This window comes from Sprattus sprattus (genome assembly GCF_963457725.1).
Source record: "Sprattus sprattus genome assembly, chromosome: 10".
Taxonomy (NCBI): Eukaryota; Metazoa; Chordata; class Actinopteri; order Clupeiformes; family Clupeidae; genus Sprattus; species Sprattus sprattus.
Genome location: NC_137908.1, coordinates 19917454 through 19938013, shown reverse-complemented (window position 1 = coordinate 19938013; position 20560 = coordinate 19917454). Strand labels below are relative to the sequence as shown.

Here is a 20560-nt window from a genome sequence, read left to right as displayed (position 1 = left end):
CCTGCAGAGCAACACCACGATCAACTAATGTGTAGCGCCACCAATGGAAGGGATGATTCGTTGCTGGGAATTGTTGCTCTATACTGCAGCAATACCCAAACCTTGCACGGCATGCCACCCATGCAATAACACATACAAAAATGTAAACATTCTATTCTAGTCCTTATTCAACACCAACCACAACCATTCCGTCTTGTTTAGTCAGTAGTTGAAAGTGGATGACTGGGTGTGGGATTGATGACACAAAAGGTGGGAGAATTATTAACCTTGGCCATCTTCATCCCAGGCCATCCTAAAAAATGTATGGATCGCTGTCACAGACCTTACCATATTATCTGTCTTATTGTGATGGCTTTTATATGCACATTGGTGCTGGCAGTCTCCTTTGATAAAGTCAACATGGGTGGAACAAACAATACAGTTGATAAATACAGCAGTAACCTAGATCAGTAACTATTTCATGGTTGATTGCCCATTACCAGACTGGTCTGACAGGATGGGAATGACAACCCACATCATCTGACCAAAGGGCATTTTCAATTGCTACATGACCAGCATAATTGCCCTGACCTACTGTGACCACATCTAGCATTAGTTATGTGACACAGGGCCTCATGCAGAAAGCCATTTAGGAACAAATTTCCTTCTTTTTGTTCATATCCACAATTTGTTCTTATTTTTAGTACATTATTTTAGTAAGTTGATTTCTGGGATGTACTGTTTTCATATTTTTGGTCTTCATTTGGGGGCATAAAATAATACATGAATACTATACCATCAAATTTAGATTATTATGTTTTAGACTAGAGTAATTATAATTATTGGATTATTCAATTTATGGGCTAAAGAAATACTATTGGTCCATTGATGCCAATAAAGATCATAAAAACCCTTAAATGTCATTGCGTACATTCAGCCGCTAAATTACTCCCCTACTGCTTAGATGCTTTGGCTGTATAACAGAGTTTTTCAACCTTTATAGCGTCAAGAGTGTGTTATCTATGCTAGCACAGAAGGGTTGGAGCAGATCTGGAGTTAACTTCTGTTATTTTCTCTCTTGGAGAAAATGGAAAGAAAATATAAGAGAAATGGAACAGAAAGCCTTAGGCCCACAGGCCTTAAAGGTCCACTGCACTAGGGTTTTGAATGCAAATGTAATTTTATTCATAATGTGGTTGTACATCTCATCGAATTTAAGAAAAGAAGAAAAAACTGTGAAAAAGTAAACTCTACATCAGTGACATTTTCAACTATCCAACAGTTTTATTCACATATAGGTACTTTGTCAAAGTTTTTATTAAAGGGATCATTTAGAAATTTTACAGGCTTTGTTTTGTGTTCTCCACATAACATTAGATATGATAGCACAAGCTGTGGGTGAATACCCAGACAAATTTGTTTGCCACTGGAAACAACCCAGATTATGCAACATTTTTTTCCTGAGGACTCCTATATTGAGTGGAAGATGGAGTGAATAGTAGGGAGTGAGGAAAATGGTTGGACAATCTCAGAATCCAGAATTGCTTCATAACTTGTGGAAGAAACCGCCACAGTTTGATGCATGCAACAGAACAGCTGATTAAGGCCTTTCCATTTCCTGAACCAATATAGCTGGAACCGAATAAGGTGTTATCTGAGCTGAGTGTATGCAGATGCTCTGCTCATAGTTCATTTCATACTTTCCATATGAACCATTATGTATACATTTTCTTTTTGACAAAAGCAACACCTGTATGAGAGGCAGGTCACAAAATGAAGTAAGTCATTGAAACTTGAATAAGGAACCATCTTGAACTGAATCTACAGTAAAATGTGAAAGCCTCTAAACTCGATGACTTGAATTTCATTATCAAACTGCTAAAGAGCACAGATGTTGAACATTTGTTTTCTTTCTCATATATTTTTTTCAGTGGCTAAAGAATCTATGTTATGAGTACTAATACTAAGAGCTTTGAATTATCTAAATTAACCATTCATAAATTGTCTTTAACCACAACTGTGACACAAATTAAAAGGCATTTAACAGTATGATCAAACTGAGAAACTCTGTAAAACAAACTCAAAGCTCTACACATTCTTACTACTGCTGCTCGGACAAAGTGACAAAATCTATAAGCTGCTTTTAAAAAAATAAAATAAAGACAGTCCAAATACTCAGAGATGGAGGTTATTTTCGCATGGGTAGAAGCAGCCCAGGGGAGAGATGGGCCCATGTTTTTATGTTTTATCAGTATTATTGCTAATATGAGCTAACACCTATTGTGAAATTATACTCCTACTCTTTTGCTGGTCCCTTCTTGGGGTCATGTCTGGCTCCATCCACTGACTGTGGTTGGGCCTCAACCTGTTCAACGTCCGAGCGGAGCCACTCTTCCAGCCCAAGCTGGTGCACTCTTGGCTTTGCCCAAGCACACCGAAGCCCGACGCAGGGCTGGGAGGTGCTCACCGGGAACCATCACAGTGAGCAGAGTCCTGAGGAAGCCGTGGGCGAGTCACAGTGTGGGCTGTGGCAAACACTCCTGACCCTCAGCAGCACAGCAACATGGCCCCACGTCCCAGTGTGGGGATTGCCAAGGGTCCACCAGCAGCCAGTTTCAGGAGCATGGTGGCAGGGAGTGGAGGTAAGGGTGAGAATGGAGGGAAGGATCTTTGTATGACCTCCCCAAGCAATACATTTCGTCTTCATGCTGCTCTCTCCAATTCTGGAAAATATCACTGTGGTTTTGTGTATTTTTGTTTGTCACCAGCCCATCTGTTTAGATTGGGGCCTCCCCACTGACTCTCTCTGGGTAGTAGACGGACCCCTCTCTCCCCTTCACCTCTCTATCTACAGTGATGGAAGCCTTGCGAGCCATCGGGACCTGTTGGTTGGCGGATTGCATGATTGTTAGGCCTGTCTTGTTCTGATGGTGGAGCAGTGACACGGACTGGCCTAGAAGGGAAGGACGCACACATAACAGGTTGTTGGAACAATAGGCAATGTTTCTGAGACAATCTTACTACTGTCACTTATTGGAGATCACAGTGATGGTTAAGTTAATGACAACAAAAATGCAAAGACCTGATGGCTGTACTAAAGAGCGTAGTCACTGGCTTATCCAGGTAAATTCAGAAGTAACTTTGTGACGCCGAGTTGAACTTCCCGATTAACCAGTACTACGTTTTGCCCAAGGGATGGCAATTTAACGTTCAAAACTGCTCTGAGCAGGTTATCTTCGGGTTAAACCGTGCCCAGTAACTCGGACAGGTAAAGCGTAAATAGGTCTTGGTCCCTCCCTCCCTCAAATCCCATTAATGTATCAGGTAAAAACAACATGGGATAGATTACCAATTTTCATTCACACTCACGTTTTCCATAACGATAAAGTAACGGGTGTCATGTATTCCTAACCAACTGTATTTACCTGGATGCTACGGAGTGCAAACCCCCGGGAGAGGTGTCAAACATGGGAGGACTCATGTTAACTGAGCTACGACTCATACTAGCCATTTCAAGTTTAGGGAATCATCCTAACAGATGCTAGTTGCTAGAGTGTGTAATATGAACTTGTGTTAATATGAAGTGAATATGAACTTGTGTTAATATGAACTTGTGTTAAAATGAAGTGAATATGAACGTGTGAGCACATGTGAACCGCAGCATGACAGTACACCTGTCAATTCCTATAATTTTCTAAACGTGCTTAGTGCACTACTGACTACACGGATGTTGTACATTTCAGATCCACAGACCATCTCTGGAGCCAGTTAGAATTTCCCTTGAGCCCATCAGTGCTGTGTATGCAAATAAGAGCAGGAGAAGAGAGGGGAAACTATAAAAAAATCTTGGCCCCAATTTGACAATGGTTAACACTAGTTAGACAGAGGGAAGCCAATTTGGAGAGGAACCACAAGTACAAATCCCAGGGGTGCAAACTCATCAGGGATGAAAAAGGTGACAACGATACGAACCCCTTAGGAGGGTCCGGGGCATTTTGCACATTTTAAAAGTTCAATGCATCAATCTGGTGCACTTTGACAACACAATTATGAGGCTAGATCTATGAAGAACAAATTTGTGCTCTGGTAACAGTTTAATCATAAACATTCCTGTGTTGAATGTTGCACGTGCACAGGCACAAGCCAACCCACCAGCTTGTCAGGACAAGACCCATTTACACTTGCCTCCTGCCTCTAGTTTAACCACAGTAATGGCATCCTCCTCCAATAATTCTCTCATTCTGAAAACAAACTAGGTGAGTCGTAAATTTGTTTAGTTGCAGTGAAGCGCCCGGCAGTAGAAAACAGGTCAGTTCTTCAGATGACACACACATTGGGACGTGCATGCCTTTTGCGTTCTCATTGTTTGTCATCACTGAAATATTTGTAGACACTTTTATCATATGTCGTCTGTATCCATAGAATAGTTAATGTAATGTATTTCACGTATGTGAAGAAGCTGTTTAGTCTGAAAAAGCACATAGGGGAGGCAAACAATGAAACCTCAATGAAGGGGGCGTGCGAGAGCCTGGAAAATGGACTTCCATTCCAGTGACGTGATAAATACAGGAAACCAATGCCAGAGCTAAAAGGTTTGCTTCAAATGACAGGACTGAAGATAACTTTAGCAGCTAAACTCCGGACGGCCGTGTCTTTTGTGTAAATGTCCATGTTTCAGCATTTTCACGCTTCGGTTTTATTAAGTTACCGAGAAGAAGACAATGTACTACCCGACAACGTTATTGTAACCAGCAAAAATGGTTGATGTGATTTGCGAGGAGTCTGTCATCCAACTGTCTGACATTAGCACGTAAGCCTATGTTAGATAGCATACCGTTCTTGCACGTTCCAACGTCACACATTACCGTAAATGCCATCTTAAAAAGGGCGCTAGAAACCAACGCTTTCACCCGAAAGACATGTCTTGAATGTAATACACCTGTCTATTACGGCAATGAGGCAGCCAGCTACCTTCCATTTCGAACAGACCCGAAGACTTGAAATAAATAATGGTGACATGGGTTGGCCAAACAAATTAATCATGACAGCTTGAGTTCACAGATTATTGCAGATCTACTCGAATCACACAAATTACCTATTTTGGATCAAAAATGGCAAGTTTGCACCCCCGAATCCGCTGTGTGGCAACATTTTGAATTCAGCATTTAATACGCTGATGAGGATAAGTAGAATGTAAACAAAGTAGAGTCTGGACGCATTACTTTTCCACTGTTGGCTAATCGAATGGAAACCGTTCAAACATGATTTCTGATTTACTCCGTTCTATTGCATCCCTAGTTTATACCTATTGTTGCTTTTTAACTATTTAACTACTAAAGTTACACTCTTGCCTGACGACGACCTGAGGGTCAACATTTTTTATTAAGGCTGTGTCAAAACATAACGTCTTTTCTTGTTTTCAGTTAATTCAGTACAGCCCTCGGAAGCGCATTTAAATTCACCAGAAAACATAATCTTCTTGTGTACCTTAGCATACTATAAAAGGAATTACAGAAGAAGTGGAGAACCATAGGAAAAAAAGGATAGTGCCACATAACTCATGTATCTATAACTTTCCTCTCCTTGTACACAACCCTATGGTAGTTTCTCCTACTAGCTACTTTATCAACAACAGCTAATGAGTCATAGAATAAATCTGTGCTGGTACATAATTTTACAGTCAATAAGATGAATCTAAAAAACTGATTTTAACTTGCAATCCTCTGACCTGTCAGGGCTTGGTTTGTCTGAAGTAGACTCTTCAGAACTGGCACTACCAAGAATCCTCCGACGTGCTTCTGCATACTCTGCCTCTCTCTGGGCCAGGGACTTAACCTGCATGGCAGGTCGAGCCAGTGCGGCATTGCCCAAGGAGCCGTTACTGGATGGTCTCTTTAAAATGCGTATCTGAGGTGGAGGGGCAGCAGGCTGCGAGTCGTCTTGGATTACCATGGCTGTCCTCACAGGGGAACCTCCAGAGCCGCCAGCAGACTTCCTGCACACACAGAACATCCTCCATTTTATATTTATAAACTGACTTTTCAGTAATTATTGTTACTTTCCCAAAACCGAATGACAGACTGCATTCTCAAAGGGATGTCAAAACTATGTCAATGTCACCCTTCAATATGTATTATAATCGTCATACTCACTTAGCTTTCTCACTAATTTTCAGTTTAGCCTCCAATCGCCTCTCAATTTCCTAAAAGGAGAAATTAACAGGTTTCAGAGAGATCCAGGAAGAAACCAAGCCAGAATCAGTTAGCTAGTTGAAACCTTAAAATGTATACAGATTAAAAGAAAGCAGTGTAAGAGCAGGTACATTCAATAGATAGATACTTTTGACAGCTATGGTTAATCTAACACTATGAGTAAAATCAAAATCCTTATAAAGTCTATGATGAAACTCTTTCGGGTGGTGATCTAAACGTCTGTCAGCTATGGTAGCAGACTGGCTAATTTAGCTCATGTTTGAATTCACTAATGGTATGCTACTGCAACTGGGCACGCTTCTTGTTCAGCTAATTATTCCACCTTAACATTTATGACCAAATCCTTACAGGACGTAACGCTTTGGCATGAATTAACCGAATATGTTCATTCAGCGACCGTCTGTGATAATGATTCTATGCTAGGTTAGCTAGGCTAGTCAAACTCATTTCTTTAAAATGAACTAGTTTTTATAGATGATCGTGAAACATTGACCGCGTGCAAGAGAGTAAAAACGGTCCGATTGAACGTTACCATTGTACTGGGTTTTGAAGACATCATTGACATATGAAATGAGAATCACTAACTTCGTTGGTACTACCATTCACCTATGCTATGCATCCTACAGCAAGCTAGTTACTAGCTGCTAGCCAGCATGCTACCTAATACCAGCTAATGTTTAGCTAACTAAACTAGCCAGTGGTCAAGCCGTTTTCCCTGAACTACCAAATTTGCGAGCAAACCGGGTTAGTCACATCATGGTCCTCACGCGCAAGTTCTTGGAAACACTTAAAATAACCCTCACTGACACTGATATTCAATTCTAATTATGGCATGTCTTGTCACAGGAACGTTACGTTGCTCGCTAAGGCAAGCCACTAGCATGCTGCTAGGCCTTATTACTGCTATATGAACGTTTCTCCTTTAGAACGCTTACATCTTGTTTCCTAGCCATTTAGCTGGCTATTTATCATGTTAGCAAAGAATACATCAATTCTACCACGCTGTCATGTGTCTTGAGACAACCGTTAAGGGAATATTTATACAGATGACTTTATCTTAAATTAATTTACAGAGGATAGAGTAACGTAATGGTTTGCCTTACACCGCTGTCCGCCGCTTCCTCCCAGTTTTCTGAAACCTCGTCATCTTCCATTTTCTAACTAGCCTCTCCCTCCCAGACAAACCACAGATCCAGACGCTCTCTCAGGTCTTCCGGCGAACCTAACTTTACTTAAGAAAATGGAGCTGCTGCCCTCTACTGTGGCCGACTGGCTGTCGAGGCTACAGAGAACAGATAACGCCCTTTCCCAACCAGGCGTCCTGCTGTAAACTGTAGCAGTTCACAAATCAGTGTTCTGTCTAGGAAACGGTCTTTACTCACCTCATCTACTTAATCTGACATTTATGAGTCACTGATTTTCCAGAGGGATGAAAAACCATATCATGTAAGTGCAAACATATTGGCACACACACTTGTACAGCAGACCCACTACAGACCACTGAAAAAAGATAAATATTACAGAGAGTGATAGGCGAGAATAAACGGGTAAGTCTTAAGTGCACGTTTAAAGGTCAACACATGCCACTAGACAGGCCCTCCAGGATCTTGCCAGGGTGTTATCCTTGCGGCCAGGTAGGGACGGTATACTCAATTTGCTGCAGGAATTCTCAAAAATTGCACTTGAAATTGTCGTTATTCTGAGTTAAATAAAAGTATGTATTATGTATTGCAAATAATGCTGAAATTCCATGACTTTGTGTTTTTTTGTGTGGGGAAATATTGCATTAATAAGAGAACATTGCAATTGCTGGAAATCCTTGAATCTGCTTTTTTTTTTTTTAAATACAAGATTGCAAAAACCTTGAGGGATTACAAGTCTGAACTGCAACGTCACCAGCTGCCATTTTAAGGAGACATTTAAGGAGTATTTGTCTAAAACTAGTGAACTACTATATAGTTAGCAGCCTGCAGACGTGCAAACAAGCTACCGCACAGTGGCCGGCTTTACGAACCGACATATTACACTAACTGCTGTAGCCTTTCCATCTAATACATTTGCAGAAGTCCTCTACCTAGAGCTGCATATTCCGAGCCTGGATGCCATCCCGAATTTAGCCCCGCCCACAAAATTTGAGGTTGGGAAGTTCGGTCTGGCACTGCTCCGTTGGGGAGAAATTATCAGAAGGAAGGATTCTGCCGGACCAATCAAATTGTCAGGGCGGGCTTTATACGATGATGGACAGATTATCAATCATAGACATATATATACAGCCGCGGAAAAAATTAAGAGACCACTTCAAAATTATCAGTTTCTCTGGTTTTACTATTTATTGGTATGTGTTAAAGTAAAATGTACATTTTTGTTTTATTCTATAACCTACTGGCAACATTCCTACCAAATTTCAAATAAAAATATTGTCATTTAGATCATTTATTTGCAGAAAAATGACAATTGGTCAAAATAGCAAAAAAGATGCAGTGTCTTCAGATCTCGAATAATGCAAAGAAAACAAGCTCATATTCATTTTTAAGCTACACAATACTAATGCTTTAACTTAGGAAGAGTTCAGAAATCAATATTTGGTGGAATAACCTTGATTTAAAATCACAACTTTCATGTGTCTTGGCATGCTCTCCACCAGTCTTTCACATTGCCGTTGGGTGACTTTATGCTACTCCTGGCGCAAGAATTCAAGCAGCTCGGCTTCTTTTCATGGCTTGTGACCATCCATCTTCCTCTTGATCACATTTCAGAGGTTTTTTATGGGATTCAGGTCTCGAAATTGGGCTGGCCATGACAGGGCCCTGATCTGGTGGTACTCCATCCACACCTTTACTGGCCTGGCTGTGTGGCATGGAGCATTGCCCTGCTGGAAAAAACACTTCTCAGAGTTGGGGAACATTGTCAGAGCAAAAGGAAGCAAGTTTTTCTTCTGGGACAACGTTGTACTTTGCCTGGCTGAGGTTTGTAAAAGACCATAAGGATTGAACCAAAGCGGACTGTAGGGTCTCCTAGTTCGTCTTCTCTGATGAGTCCAATTTTCAGCTTTGCCCAACACATGGTCGTCTGATGGTTAGACGGAGACCTGGAGAGGCCTACAAGCCACAGAGTCTTGCACCTACTGTGAAATTGGACTCATCAGAGAAGACGATAGCTGATGGGGAGGTCGTCCACATTGTTTGATCCACAGCAGGCATTTCTCTCTCTGGGTCTTGGGTTTCGGGAAGGGATAAAATGTTACCCCTCCCTCCAGACTTTTTGGATATCGGCTGTCAGAATTACACACTCCATAAGCGCAACGTTTCATTTTCTCTTCTCGAGCAGACGTCTCTCTCATTGACTTCCATTCATCAAAATGGCTCGCTTGACTGAGGTCCCGAGCTTAGTAACCGTTGCTATGCTATGATTGATCAGTTACCGTTTTGGGGAGTGGTCGCGGAAGGGTCAATTGAGCGAAGAGGCATTTCGTTTGAAACACACCCCATAATCACAGCCCAATGGAGCAGTATCAGACTCATATTCTGACTAGAATTATGAGTAGCCTTTGACATCGTCAGGCTAGCATATTCCCACCAAAATCAGTTTTTGGTGGTTTGGGTATCCTACTGTTAAAATGAATTAAGGCCATTCGCAAATTTGTAGGGTTTCTGCATCAAACAGGTGAGGTGGCAACCAAAGATTGAACTATTTTTGTAGTTCACTGGTTTGATTATTAGGCCAATGGTATTCTTTATTATGTAAAATGTTATTGTTCTCTCGTAGTTACTTGAAATCGGCTTAATTCGCCACTAGATTGTCCTGTTCTTGCTCAATATTTTTTTTTAATTTTGCAGTCACATTCATTGCTACTTGTTCATGAGTCTGTGTTAATGTCAATGTTAATGTAATGGTTTTTAAGCTTTAACATTATTTTCCTATGGAGAGCTTCTAATTCTTATCAGCTAATTGTGACGCTTACAGGCGTTTAATGCTAATGGTTGTAGCCTTTTTAACCTAAGTTGTGAAGACATCAAAGACAAAAAAAAATTCGTGGACTACAAAAGACAAACTAGCCTACTTTGGGCTCTAGGGACAACCTATGTAAAATGCAAATTACATATATATGTTAAATTAAATTTCAATACAGCACAGCACACTCTTGAAAAATGCTATTAAAAGCCTGTAACCTAATTCGTTACTTGGTCTCGTCTCCTCACGGGACTGTCTCAGAACTTGAAGAGTGGAAGTTATTCCAGGTTTTTATGACGGCCTTCGTCAACATATTTTCCTGACGCCCTAGCTGAGGCTTTTTGCGTGCGCGCTCACGAGTCCTCGCGGAAGCTGCTGCCAGTGGGGAAGATGGCGAATGTTTTGAGATTGGTGATTTACTACTGTAGCTGATAAAGGGACCTACCATAGAACGGGTTACACACGTAAACAGAACCAGGGACAGAGAGTACTACAGTGGTAAGTACGGTGAGTCAAATGAACAGATATCCTCAAATTATATGTAGAAAAATAGGTGTCCATCTTGATTAGTAAGCCTTCGTTAGCCTGTGCAGCATGCTAGCTAGCGTATAGCTCAGCTTTAACAAGCTAGCTTTCGGCCTTATTTAACCGGTAGATTTGTGACTAGCAAGCTAATATTGGACATCACAGATCCTGGTGCTGTGTATGCTGTCCCTTACACCTTTAATAATTGTTTTAAGCTATGATACATGATCGTAATACCTGATGATGGAATCATATGTAGTACACAACCACAACAACAACTCTTAAAATTGTGCAAAGTCGCTGGCACAGCTATCGTTAGCTGGCTCACATTAGCTGTTTTTTGTAAGCTAAAATAACCAGTTGCCGTCAACATACTTCAAGTCAGGCGAATAGCAATTGTTAAAGGGTTTTGGGTGAAGCGGTGAACTCTTATGAGGGAATAGCTAACTAACTTATGCAGTTTAAGATCTCATTTCCTAAGGTGTGCCTAGATCATTCTAGTTAACCATGCCTGACATGCAAAGGTTGGCTATCTTGGTTGTGTAGCTAAATAAGGGTAGCCTCTTGATTTCAATCGATCAATTAAAAAAAAAAAATCATATGTTTGTTAAAAGCCGATAAGCCCCACATTTACAGGCTCCATTGCCCGCGGGGACACAGATTCAAGTCTGGCCTGATGTCGTTTCCCGGTCCTCTCCCCACCTCTTCTCCGTATCGCTTCCTGTCATAACTTCACTGTCCTGTACAATTAAAGGCATACTAAAAAAAGTATGGCTTACATTAAGCGAGTAACTATTTATCGAACATGGGACGAGGGCGAAATTCTGGTTCTGCTGTAACGATTTACGCCAATGTCATAATACTCTTAACAAGATGTTCACAACATTTCGGATTTCCCCTTTCCATCTTGTAGGAAGACAGATGCAGTCTCAATTCATATTCCTTTGCGGCTTTCCTTATGTTTTAGGCCTTATTCAAATTATATTTATATTAGGCCTTATTCAAATTGTAACATTATCTGATTAGAAGCAATTGAGTTTTGATTTGAGTAATTGTAATAGTATTCATATTTGTTTCAATTTATCAGGCAGTATGTCCCGCTCTTCAGACAGCGAGGATGGCTGCTTTGTCGCCATGGATACAGAAGAGGGTGGGGTGGGGTCAGTGGACCCCAGTCTGGGCATGAAGGTGGGGGTAAGCACAGAGGAGCAGAACGGGCAGAGGATGAGCCAGGACGAGCCAAGGAGTCAAAGAGCCATGGTGGAGCTTCCAGAAGAAGTGCTGGAGTACATCCTATCCTTTCTTTCACCATATCAGGAACACAAGACAGCAGCCCTGGTCTGTAAACAATGGTATCGCCTCATCAAAGGTGAGTACACTATAAATATAGGAACATTCTTTGGAAAGTGCTCAAGATGGTCATTCCTGTTTGTTGCTGTACACTTTGGATGTGGTACTTTCTACTCTCTTTTGTGTTATGTGCAGTTGCACAAGGCCCTCTTTTTTGTCAGCCTGAATGTAAATGCTGGTTTGGGCTGAGCTCCTTGGCCAGTTTGTTAGTTTGTGGTGCATCTAAGTGCTGCATTCACACTTTCCTTTAATCTCTCCAGGTGTAGCATATCAGTGTTACCATGGTTTCTTGAGGGCTGTCCAGGAGGGGAACATTCAGTGGGAGAGTCGCACTTACCCATATCCTGGGACGCCAATCACCCAGCGGTTCTCACACAGTCAGTATACATCCTTTTCTATGGTCACCCTGTCTCCCATCTGTCTGGGATTTCCCCCTCCTCTCACTCCAGTGTCCATTTCACAGGAATGTTTCAGATGCTGTACTAATGTAATGAAAAATGTCAGCATTCGTTGCCTTTTATCCTGTTCTCTTCAAATACACACATTCTACAGTCTCATATGCATGATATACTCTGTGGGATTGGTTTTGATTTAAATTCCTGTTTGTTAGGTATTTTCTTCTCTTCTCATTCTTGGTTTTTTTTCTGTTAAAGTTATTGTTTAAAAAAAGCTTAAGTTCAGGTCAATACCATATCTTACAGAGTAAGCAGCATGCAGTGCTAATTTAGTGCCCTTATGCATTGGCATCTGTTTGAGAACGATGCTGCACCTCTGCTTTGTCAGTAAATTTGAAGTAGCAGGATCAATTCCTTGGCTGCGTTCACACCAGATTGTTAGCAGGAAGTGCTAATTGACAGGAAAGCAGGTCTGTGTGAATGAGGCTGTATTGTCATTCAAGTCACACATTGTCAATGTAGCACCTTCTAGTCCTTCTTAAGGATATTTTAAAGTAGTGCAATGTCAGTTTTTGATGAAGATTTCTCAAACTTATGTCTTATGACCTCTTTTAGCAAAGCTTATCGAACATTTCAGATATTGTGAGAGAGATGTTAGCTTCTGAAATTTCACATAGCACCTCTGTCTACCAATGAGAAGCTCAGAGAAGCCTAACCCTAGAAAGACAGGGATTGGGCCTTCAGTTGGTGAATTCAGTTCAATGATGGTGTGATGCATTTGTTTCCTGAAAGGATCAATGTGCAATTATGAAGAGCTAGAGAGATGTATGTAACAGAGTTATGAAAATGTGTGTGATAAAAGTGTATAGTTTCTTTATAGTTAGAGAATGAAAGTCGCACAACAGTATGTTCCAGAAATGCAGCCCTGAGAGGGAAAAGTGTGTAAGGGAGAGTAGAGAGGCTTGAATTCTGATTTCTCTTGTTTAGCTGGTCTTGCTTTTTTAGTTTCAAGAAAGTTGCACTGTGATTTTTGGAACCTTTAAAGTGTCGCCTGTTCAATGAAACTAATGAAAACATTTTGTGTGTTTTGTAGGTGCGTGCTATTATGATTCCAACCAGTCCATGTATGTGTTTGGCGGCTGCACTCAGAGTAGCTGCAATGCTGCCTTCAATGACTTGTGGAGGCTGGACCTCAACAGCAAGGAGTGGATTCGCCCTTTGGCTTCAGGTACATCTCTCAGTCTCTGTACTGTTGTAGCCATCAACTGTTGAGGCAACAGTCTATTCAGTACTTTTTACATTCAGTACAAAGGAGGATGGCATCTTTTTAGGACATGCATTTGAACAGTGAGTGTACATTTTAAGACAACATGGGAAGGCTTCTCTGCTTCCTGGCATAGCCCTAAGTCAGATTCATATGTCATCAGGACGGGCCTGGGAAAGGTTTTGAATTATGTTAGAGATATGGCCTCTATAGGTAAGGTATCACTGGAGGTGGGAGAAAAAAAAAATTCTGGTAAGGAAATCAGAGATTCCCGATAATCAAAATGTAATAGATGGGAGAAATAATTTGCAGAATCGAATCATAATACTTACTGTATCGTAAAATGTAAAGAATCATAATAATATCGTATCATGGACCAAATATCGTGATGGTATCCTAACGTTGCCTCCATGGCAATTCCCACCATTAGGTATGACACCTCCAGGCTGCCATGTCTTTAGGTTTGAAAGGGCCCAGTAACTGACACCCTTTGCCTTTAATTTAGTGCAGGTCATATGCTATTAAAATGTTCACAAACAGATGAGTTTAAGTGGCTGTAGATTATCGAACTGCAAAGACATTGGGGTTGGTCTGTAAACATGACTTCATAGTTGTCTGAGAGAAAATGTGGTATGTGAAAGTCTATATATAGATGCTAGCTATTTAACTTATAGTTGTTTTATGACCTGTGAGCACTTTGGTACAGATGTGCTGATATTGCTAGTGTTCCAACCTGCTGAACATTTTATGTTACACATTACATACAAAACTGAAGCTAAAGGAACACACAACCATTGTTACTGTGCTAAACATTTCCAGATTTTTTTTGTTTTTCTTTTATTTACAGTCTTTTCTTGACTGACACAGGCACAAATATATCGCTATGTTAATAAAAGTAAACAATATTTTGTGGATCCGCCCCGTGGACTTCAAACCCGAATAGGTTCTTCCTTGGCCAATGCTACCGCCCTCCACAGAGTTTTCCTAAAAAAATCGCCCCTGTATTTTTTGTGTTATCCTGCTGTCAGACAGACAAGCAAACAGTGCCGAAAACAGAACCCCCTTGGCGGAGATCAGTGCAGTCATTTCCAATCATAATTATTGTTCTTACACAAAGCTCTACATGTAAGCACCGATGGTGACTGAGGCTTATAGACGTGTGCCTAAAGAAAGAGGCCATAGAAACCACTGTCTGATGCCAGGCTGTTAACCCACTTTGACCCTACTCACCACTGTCTGCTGCGTAAGTGCCTTGTGTTTGTCTTTACTTAAGTGCATGACTCTATTATGCCCCTCTCCCCCTCTGCAGGCTCCTACCCCTCACCCAAAGCAGGGGCCACGCTGGTCATGTACAAGGACCTCCTGGTGCTGTTTGGGGGCTGGACACGGCCCAGCCCGTACCCCTTGCACCAACCCGAAAGGTTTTTTGATGAGATCCACACATACTCTCCCTCCAAAAACTGGTGAGTAAAAACCTCACCACAGGAAATAGTTTGTTGTATTTGATAAGTTTGTTGCTTTGTCCTCCTCCTCTTCCTCCAACCATACATTGCTCTCTTCTATTTTGATAACATCTCCTCTTGTTTCACATTTGAACTGCGTTCCATCCCCACTCGTCTAGGTGGAACTGCATAGTTACGACCCATGGACCCCCTCCCATGGCTGGGCACTCTTCATCAGTCATTGGCAGCACCATGGTGGTGTTTGGAGGCTCTCTGGGCGCGCGGCAGATGTACGTAAAACCCTGACTCCACCTGAGTTCCATCCCCACTCATCATTTAGTAACTTGAGACAAGATGTCTACATGGCAGAAAGAAGACGTTGCTTCTCGTGTGAAAAGAAAGAGCCTGAATGTCTGATATGTTGTTGGTTTATATCTTTGATTCATTAGGTATATCTTCAGTGTGTGTTATAGATATTAGTGCACTTGTTTCTGTGTTCATTTGTCAAAGTGGAGTAAAAATAGCCTCCTAAGAGCAGCAGTGATCCATATATTGTGATCTGAAAGTCTTTTGTTCTTAAAAGGGCTGAGATTGAAAGGTACTACTTCCTCAGTTGTTCTAAGAATAACTGAGTATGATAAATTATGAAATTAGAAGCAAGTAGTCTACATGTTTTTGCCATACCTTTACCAACAAGAAGTCCGGTACCAGGGAAGAAATGTACAAAGACAAATAAATGTTGTTTTTACTTGTTTTAATTTCTTGAAGCTACATTTCTGTTGTTATGGACCATATTACAGCCTGTAACAGGATTGTAGAAACACCCTAAAACAGTGACGAGACATTTGGGTTATCTGGAGACATTACAAGTTTGACATTGACATGCTGGAGAAATGTGACCTCTGAGGAGTGCAGCTTGGGAGTTGTTTCAGTATCAGTTTTTCCATGCTTCCCTTCCAGTTGCCCTGTGCCACTGAGTAAAATCTACTGTCCACTGTTGTCTGGGTTTTGCAGGAGTAATGAAGTGTGGATTCTGGATCTGGAGCAGTGGTCCTGGTCCAAGCCCAACATCACTGGCTCCAGCCCTCACCCCCGGGGAGGCCAGTCACAGGTGAGGAGCCTGGGAGGTCAGGGGTCTGGACAACTTCCACCCCACACAGCCTTCAGTGCAACATACACGCTACCATCTCATCCATGGCCACACAGCTTTCAGTGCCACATACACGCTACCATCTCATCTGTTGCCTGACCGATAGAGCTTTTCTGTAGAAAGTGTTTTTTTTTAAATCAATGTTAAAGTTAACTTTGAACAGTGCTACGGTCTGCGATTGAGAATGAAACTAGAAATAAAACATGCAATGGCTTACATGAGTAGATTCACTTCACTTTGCTTGCTACTTGCTGTAACCCAACAGAAATGTAGTTGGTTTGGTTCCCCTCCCCCTCTTATGTCCTGCTAATAAGTGCCTTGCTGACCTACCCATTTTTCTTTCACAGATTGTGATTGACAACGAGACATTGCTTATCCTAGGAGGATGTGGTGGTCCTAATGCTGTGAGTACAGTTTGATCATTCTGTCCCGTGTCACCATTGGCCTGTCAGTGTTTGTTCTTTGTTGACTCACACTGTGCCCCTTCTTTCTCTACGTCTCTGATGCTGTTCTTGTTTGTCTCCCATCTTCTTTATCAAATGATTGTTTCTGCTGTGGCCATGCATATAGTACATTTCCAAATAACTGCTGAGTTGTTGATCAGTGTGTCTTTGTGATCAAATAAGCTGCATGTGTGTGAGGTCAGCCAGATAACAAGATCAGCTGTTCTAGGGAGATATTCCCAACAAAACCTTAAGATCCAGATACCCAAGTGATTCTCCTAGTTTGTTCTGATTTAAGACCAGATGGACCATTACATGCTCAGGAGGTGTGTTGAGTGAAAGTAAAACACATGGTCATTTCAAAAGTGAAACAGCTTTTTACCAGACATGCGGTTCTGCATGGGCCTGATCAATATTCCCTTTACTTGACTACAAAAATGACCTGCTATGCAGAATCTGACTCCAATTTCAACAGATAGTAGCTCATTTAGTCCGATTTTGGCTTTGTTTCTGTGTAAAGGGGGGATATGGCACCCTGCTCTCCACTACCCATGCTTTTTACAGTCACTGTGTGTGATAATACTTTTAGATATTACTTCAGTGTTTCAAAATCTAAGGAGCTCTTGTTGTGTGATGTGTTTCCTGTATGAGATTTGACTCCAATGCAAGTATTCTTAACAGTGAGAACAAACCACCTCTCTTTTATTGTCTCTCCCTCCTGCTGTGTCCCCCAGCTGCTGAAGGATGCCTGGTTGCTGCACATGGGTGCCTCGGCGTGGACCTGGCAGCAGCTCCGTGTGGAGAATGAAGAGCACGGAGCCCCTGAGTTGTGGTGCCATCCAGCCTGCAGGGTGAGGCTCATTGCTCATCTGGCAGTATCTCTGTTCCTTTACCCTCTCAAACCACAATTATGCTTGACTGATTGGTAGTTGCATGCGTGAACTGTGACGTCAACACGGCTCCATAACCTTTTATGCCTTCGTTAGAGGTGCAATTGACCAGCTGCAGCATGGATGCTAGGGTGCATCAAAATACACAGTTCCAGCATATTGATCTGTCTGGGTGCTCAAAGGGTTACCATCCATCCAAAAACAATAAATGCAAAATATTTTTGGGATACATGGTTTTCTAGAGGTCGAACGGCACATCAGCTTTTACCCATTGGGGAGCCATGATAAAAGTGGTACATTTTTGATATCGTTCTCTGGTGCCACTTTGGGCTTTGTTTTTAATGTTTGGTTTCAAGAAGAACTACAATATGAATGTCCTGAAGGAAATTTCCAGTGCAAAAAACGCAAAATTTCAGATTTTTCTTTAGAAAAAGGGCCCATTTTCACATTTTACACATGCTGCATGTCATCTCTTAAACTCAATGAATTTTCCCAAAAGTGATTTTTTTTATGTGTGTCCGAACAAAATGCAACCCCAGACGGTTTGATATGTTGAGATTTCATTTTAATTTGATGCACCCTAATGGATGCCAGGTTGCAAAAGTTTGGGAGGTGTACTAGCCGGAATGAAACAAAACGCACCAAGCGCCAACCGAAAGGACGTAGCATTTGGCGAAGGCCAGGAACAGCAACGGCTAGCATAAATTCCTTCTCATCCTCACCCTCGCACACATTTGTTTTGCTCTCTCCTCTCCTCCCTACCTTCCCCTCTCTCTGTCTTGCTCCATCTGTCCCTGCTTTGGTCTTTCTCCAACTTCTCCACCTTTACTTTATTTTACTGCGCCCTGTGCTGTTCGCCTTTCGCCTCTCACTACTCTTTCTCTCCCTGTAGGTGGGTCAATGTGTGGTGGTCTTCTCTCAGGCCCCCTCCGGTCGAGCTCCCCTGAGCCCCAGCCTGAACTCTCGGCCCTCTCCCATCAGTGCCAGCCCTGCTCCACTGGGGCCCGAACCCCCATCACTGCGCTCCCACTCTCCAGTGCGGAGCGGGGCAGCTGGAGTGGTGCTGGGAGCCGTTGAGGAGGCCCCCTGCGTGAACGGCCGCTGGGGCACGCTGCGGCCGCGGCCCTCCCAGCGTTCCGGTGCTCGCGAGGGCAGCCCATCCTCCTCCCCACAGCAGCCTTCCCCTTCTCAAGGCCCTGACAGCCCCCCAATGCCGCCACTGCTCAACGGCTCCTCTCCCTCACCCCACACTAGTCCTGCCCAGGCGGCCTCGCCCCCCTCACGGCCTCATGCCCACTCTCACCCCCATGCACCCGCGGACTATGGCTGGGATTTGCCCCCTCCCTCCTCCTTGTCCTCTGCCCCAGAGGCTCTCAGCACCAATGGCCTGCACACACCGCCTCCCACTGCCTCTCCTCACACCCCTCCTGGGGCCGTCTCCCCCGCCGCCCTGCGCCGGAGCCTTGAGGCCGTCAAAGCTCTGTCGTCTTCCTCCTCAACCCCGCCGTCCTCCTCCTCGGCAGCGGCATCAACAGCAGGAGGTGGAGCCTTAACAAGCCCGCCCCCCTCCTCCAGTCCACCGCAGGCTCCACCCACTGACGGACACTCCATCCCACCAATTGCCAGGCGGCAGTTGGTTCACCATCCACCCCAGAGCCTGAACGTGGGGAAGCCTCTGTACCAGTCGCTCAACTGCAAACCCATGCAGATGTATGTGCTGGATGTGTCTCGTGCCAAGAGTGTGGGAGTGGTGGCCTGGCGTGTGTACGGCAGCGGTGGGGCTCCGGCCGCTGTGACCGGGCCACCCGAGACCAGTCTGCACACGGTGGTGCAGGGCCGTGGGGAACTCATCATCTTTGGTGGTCTCATGGACAAGAAACAGAACGTCAAATATTATCCCAAAACCAACGCCTTGTACTTTGTGCGCGCCAAAAGGTAATGTAGCAGGGCAGAAGACAGAAGAATCAGATTGACACTAACGTGTATATGTGGGTTTAAGAGGGTGTAAAGAAAAAAGAACAATGGATTCCACAACTTAATGAAAGAAAGAAGGTGGGTGGGGAGTTCTCTCCGTTTAGCCCGGCAAGGGAATTAAAACTGGCCTTTACTTGGAGAGGGAAGATCTTGGGAAATAAAGAAGAAATTTGTCCGTAAACCCTGTTGTTCAACTCTTTTTCTCCACTGTTAACCTCTAACAGACAACTCCGTTTGCTCAGCAGTATCAAGATTTCAACACATTTAAAGGACGCTCACAAAAGAAAGACCTTGCTTCTGAAGTGATAGGTGTTCGAATAATTTTCCTGACCCCCTCTTGTGTGCGTGTGCATGCATGTGTTGTTGTCTGTGCGAGGGAAGGGTGAGCGCTCTTTGCGAAAGTGCTGTTTCTAGTGTATAACGAAGTGTGTGTGTGTGTGTGTGTGTGTGTGTGTGTGTGTTCTATGTACAAATGTTTGATGGAGAGGGGGGATGAAGATCAAATGAAAGAACAGCAGCGGACTACTACCTTGCTTTTTTATCACTTTCAATCTGCATTGTTTACATTGAACTGTGTGTGTGTGTGTGTGTGTGTGTGTGTGTGTGTGTGTGTGTGTGTGTGTCTGAACGGAAGATTTTTCTGTGACGTGTGTGTGTGTGTGTGTGTGTGTGTGTGTGTGTGCACATGCACGCACACACGCGCTTGTGTTAAAGCAGTGTGTGGTGTTTGGGAAGGGCAGGGGTGGATGAGGGGTGTTGCAGTGAACTGTAAGCAAAGTCAAATAATAAAGGCCTCCATGTCTTAACTGTATTTTTGACTGATCATGAGTGAGACGAATTAGTGAAATCCTTAAAGAGAATCGTCTTGTCAAATGTTTTGCATCTGCTTCAAGGTCATTTTGCCTAAGCCATCTCCTTCACTGGCTTTAGATAAGACTGCATTGTAGCGACAGCTGAAACGGTAAACACAAGCTAAAGATAACTC

General features: G+C 43.0%; 2 protein-coding genes across 4 annotated transcripts; one reads left to right on the top strand and one right to left on the bottom strand.

The window, feature by feature from the left end:
• Window positions 1-1238: 1238 nt before the first annotated feature.
• LOC308371328 (SUZ RNA-binding domain-containing-like) lies at window positions 1239-7467 on the bottom strand. Of its 2 annotated transcripts, none has more exons than XM_080846189.1 (4): window positions 7295-7467; window positions 6132-6181; window positions 5708-5974; window positions 1239-2932 (listed from the first exon to the last, which is right to left on the bottom strand). In XM_080846189.1, the coding sequence occupies exons 1-4, from the start codon at window positions 7343-7345 to the stop codon at window positions 2824-2826; spliced, it is 477 nt and encodes a 158-aa protein (XP_080702315.1). In that variant the 5' UTR covers window positions 7346-7467; the 3' UTR covers window positions 1239-2823. The 2 variants fall into 2 exon arrangements, with proteins under 2 accessions (XP_080702315.1, XP_080702316.1); XM_080846190.1 differs by lacking the exon at window positions 7295-7467 and adding an exon at window positions 6724-6931.
• A 3046-nt stretch (window positions 7468-10513) lies between these two features.
• Window positions 10514-20405, top strand: fbxo42 (F-box protein 42). 2 transcript variants are annotated; one of them, XM_080846830.1, is made up of 10 exons: window positions 10514-10640; window positions 11755-12036; window positions 12278-12394; window positions 13506-13640; window positions 14986-15139; window positions 15298-15408; window positions 16133-16229; window positions 16616-16672; window positions 17446-17562; window positions 18494-20405. In XM_080846830.1, exons 2-10 carry the CDS (start codon window positions 11760-11762, stop codon window positions 19538-19540), a joined length of 2112 nt encoding a protein of 703 aa, XP_080702956.1. In that variant the 5' UTR covers window positions 10514-10640; window positions 11755-11759; the 3' UTR covers window positions 19541-20405. The 2 variants fall into 2 exon arrangements, with proteins under 2 accessions (XP_080702956.1, XP_080702957.1); XM_080846831.1 differs by having other exon boundaries at window positions 10517-10649.
• Window positions 20406-20560: the final 155 nt, after the last annotated feature.

Excerpts from the sequence above, each read along its gene's own strand:
- LOC308371328 (XM_080846189.1), bottom strand. The coding sequence starts at position 7,345 with ATGGAAGATGACGAGGTTTCAGAAAACTGGGAGGAAGCGGCGGACAGC. Across the intron at positions 6,182-7,294 it reads AGGAAGCGGCGGACAGCGGT|GAAATTGAGAGGCGATTGGA; the intron begins GTAAGGCAAACC and ends TTCTCCTTTTAG. Across the intron at positions 5,975-6,131 it reads AAAATTAGTGAGAAAGCTAA|GAAGTCTGCTGGCGGCTCTG; the intron begins GTGAGTATGACG and ends CTGTGTGTGCAG.
- fbxo42 (XM_080846830.1), top strand. The coding sequence starts at position 11,760 with ATGTCCCGCTCTTCAGACAGCGAGGATGGCTGCTTTGTCGCCATGGAT. Across the intron at positions 12,395-13,505 it reads CACCCAGCGGTTCTCACACA|GTGCGTGCTATTATGATTCC; the intron begins GTCAGTATACAT and ends TGTGTTTTGTAG. Across the intron at positions 17,563-18,493 it reads GGTGCCATCCAGCCTGCAGG|GTGGGTCAATGTGTGGTGGT; the intron begins GTGAGGCTCATT and ends CTCTCCCTGTAG.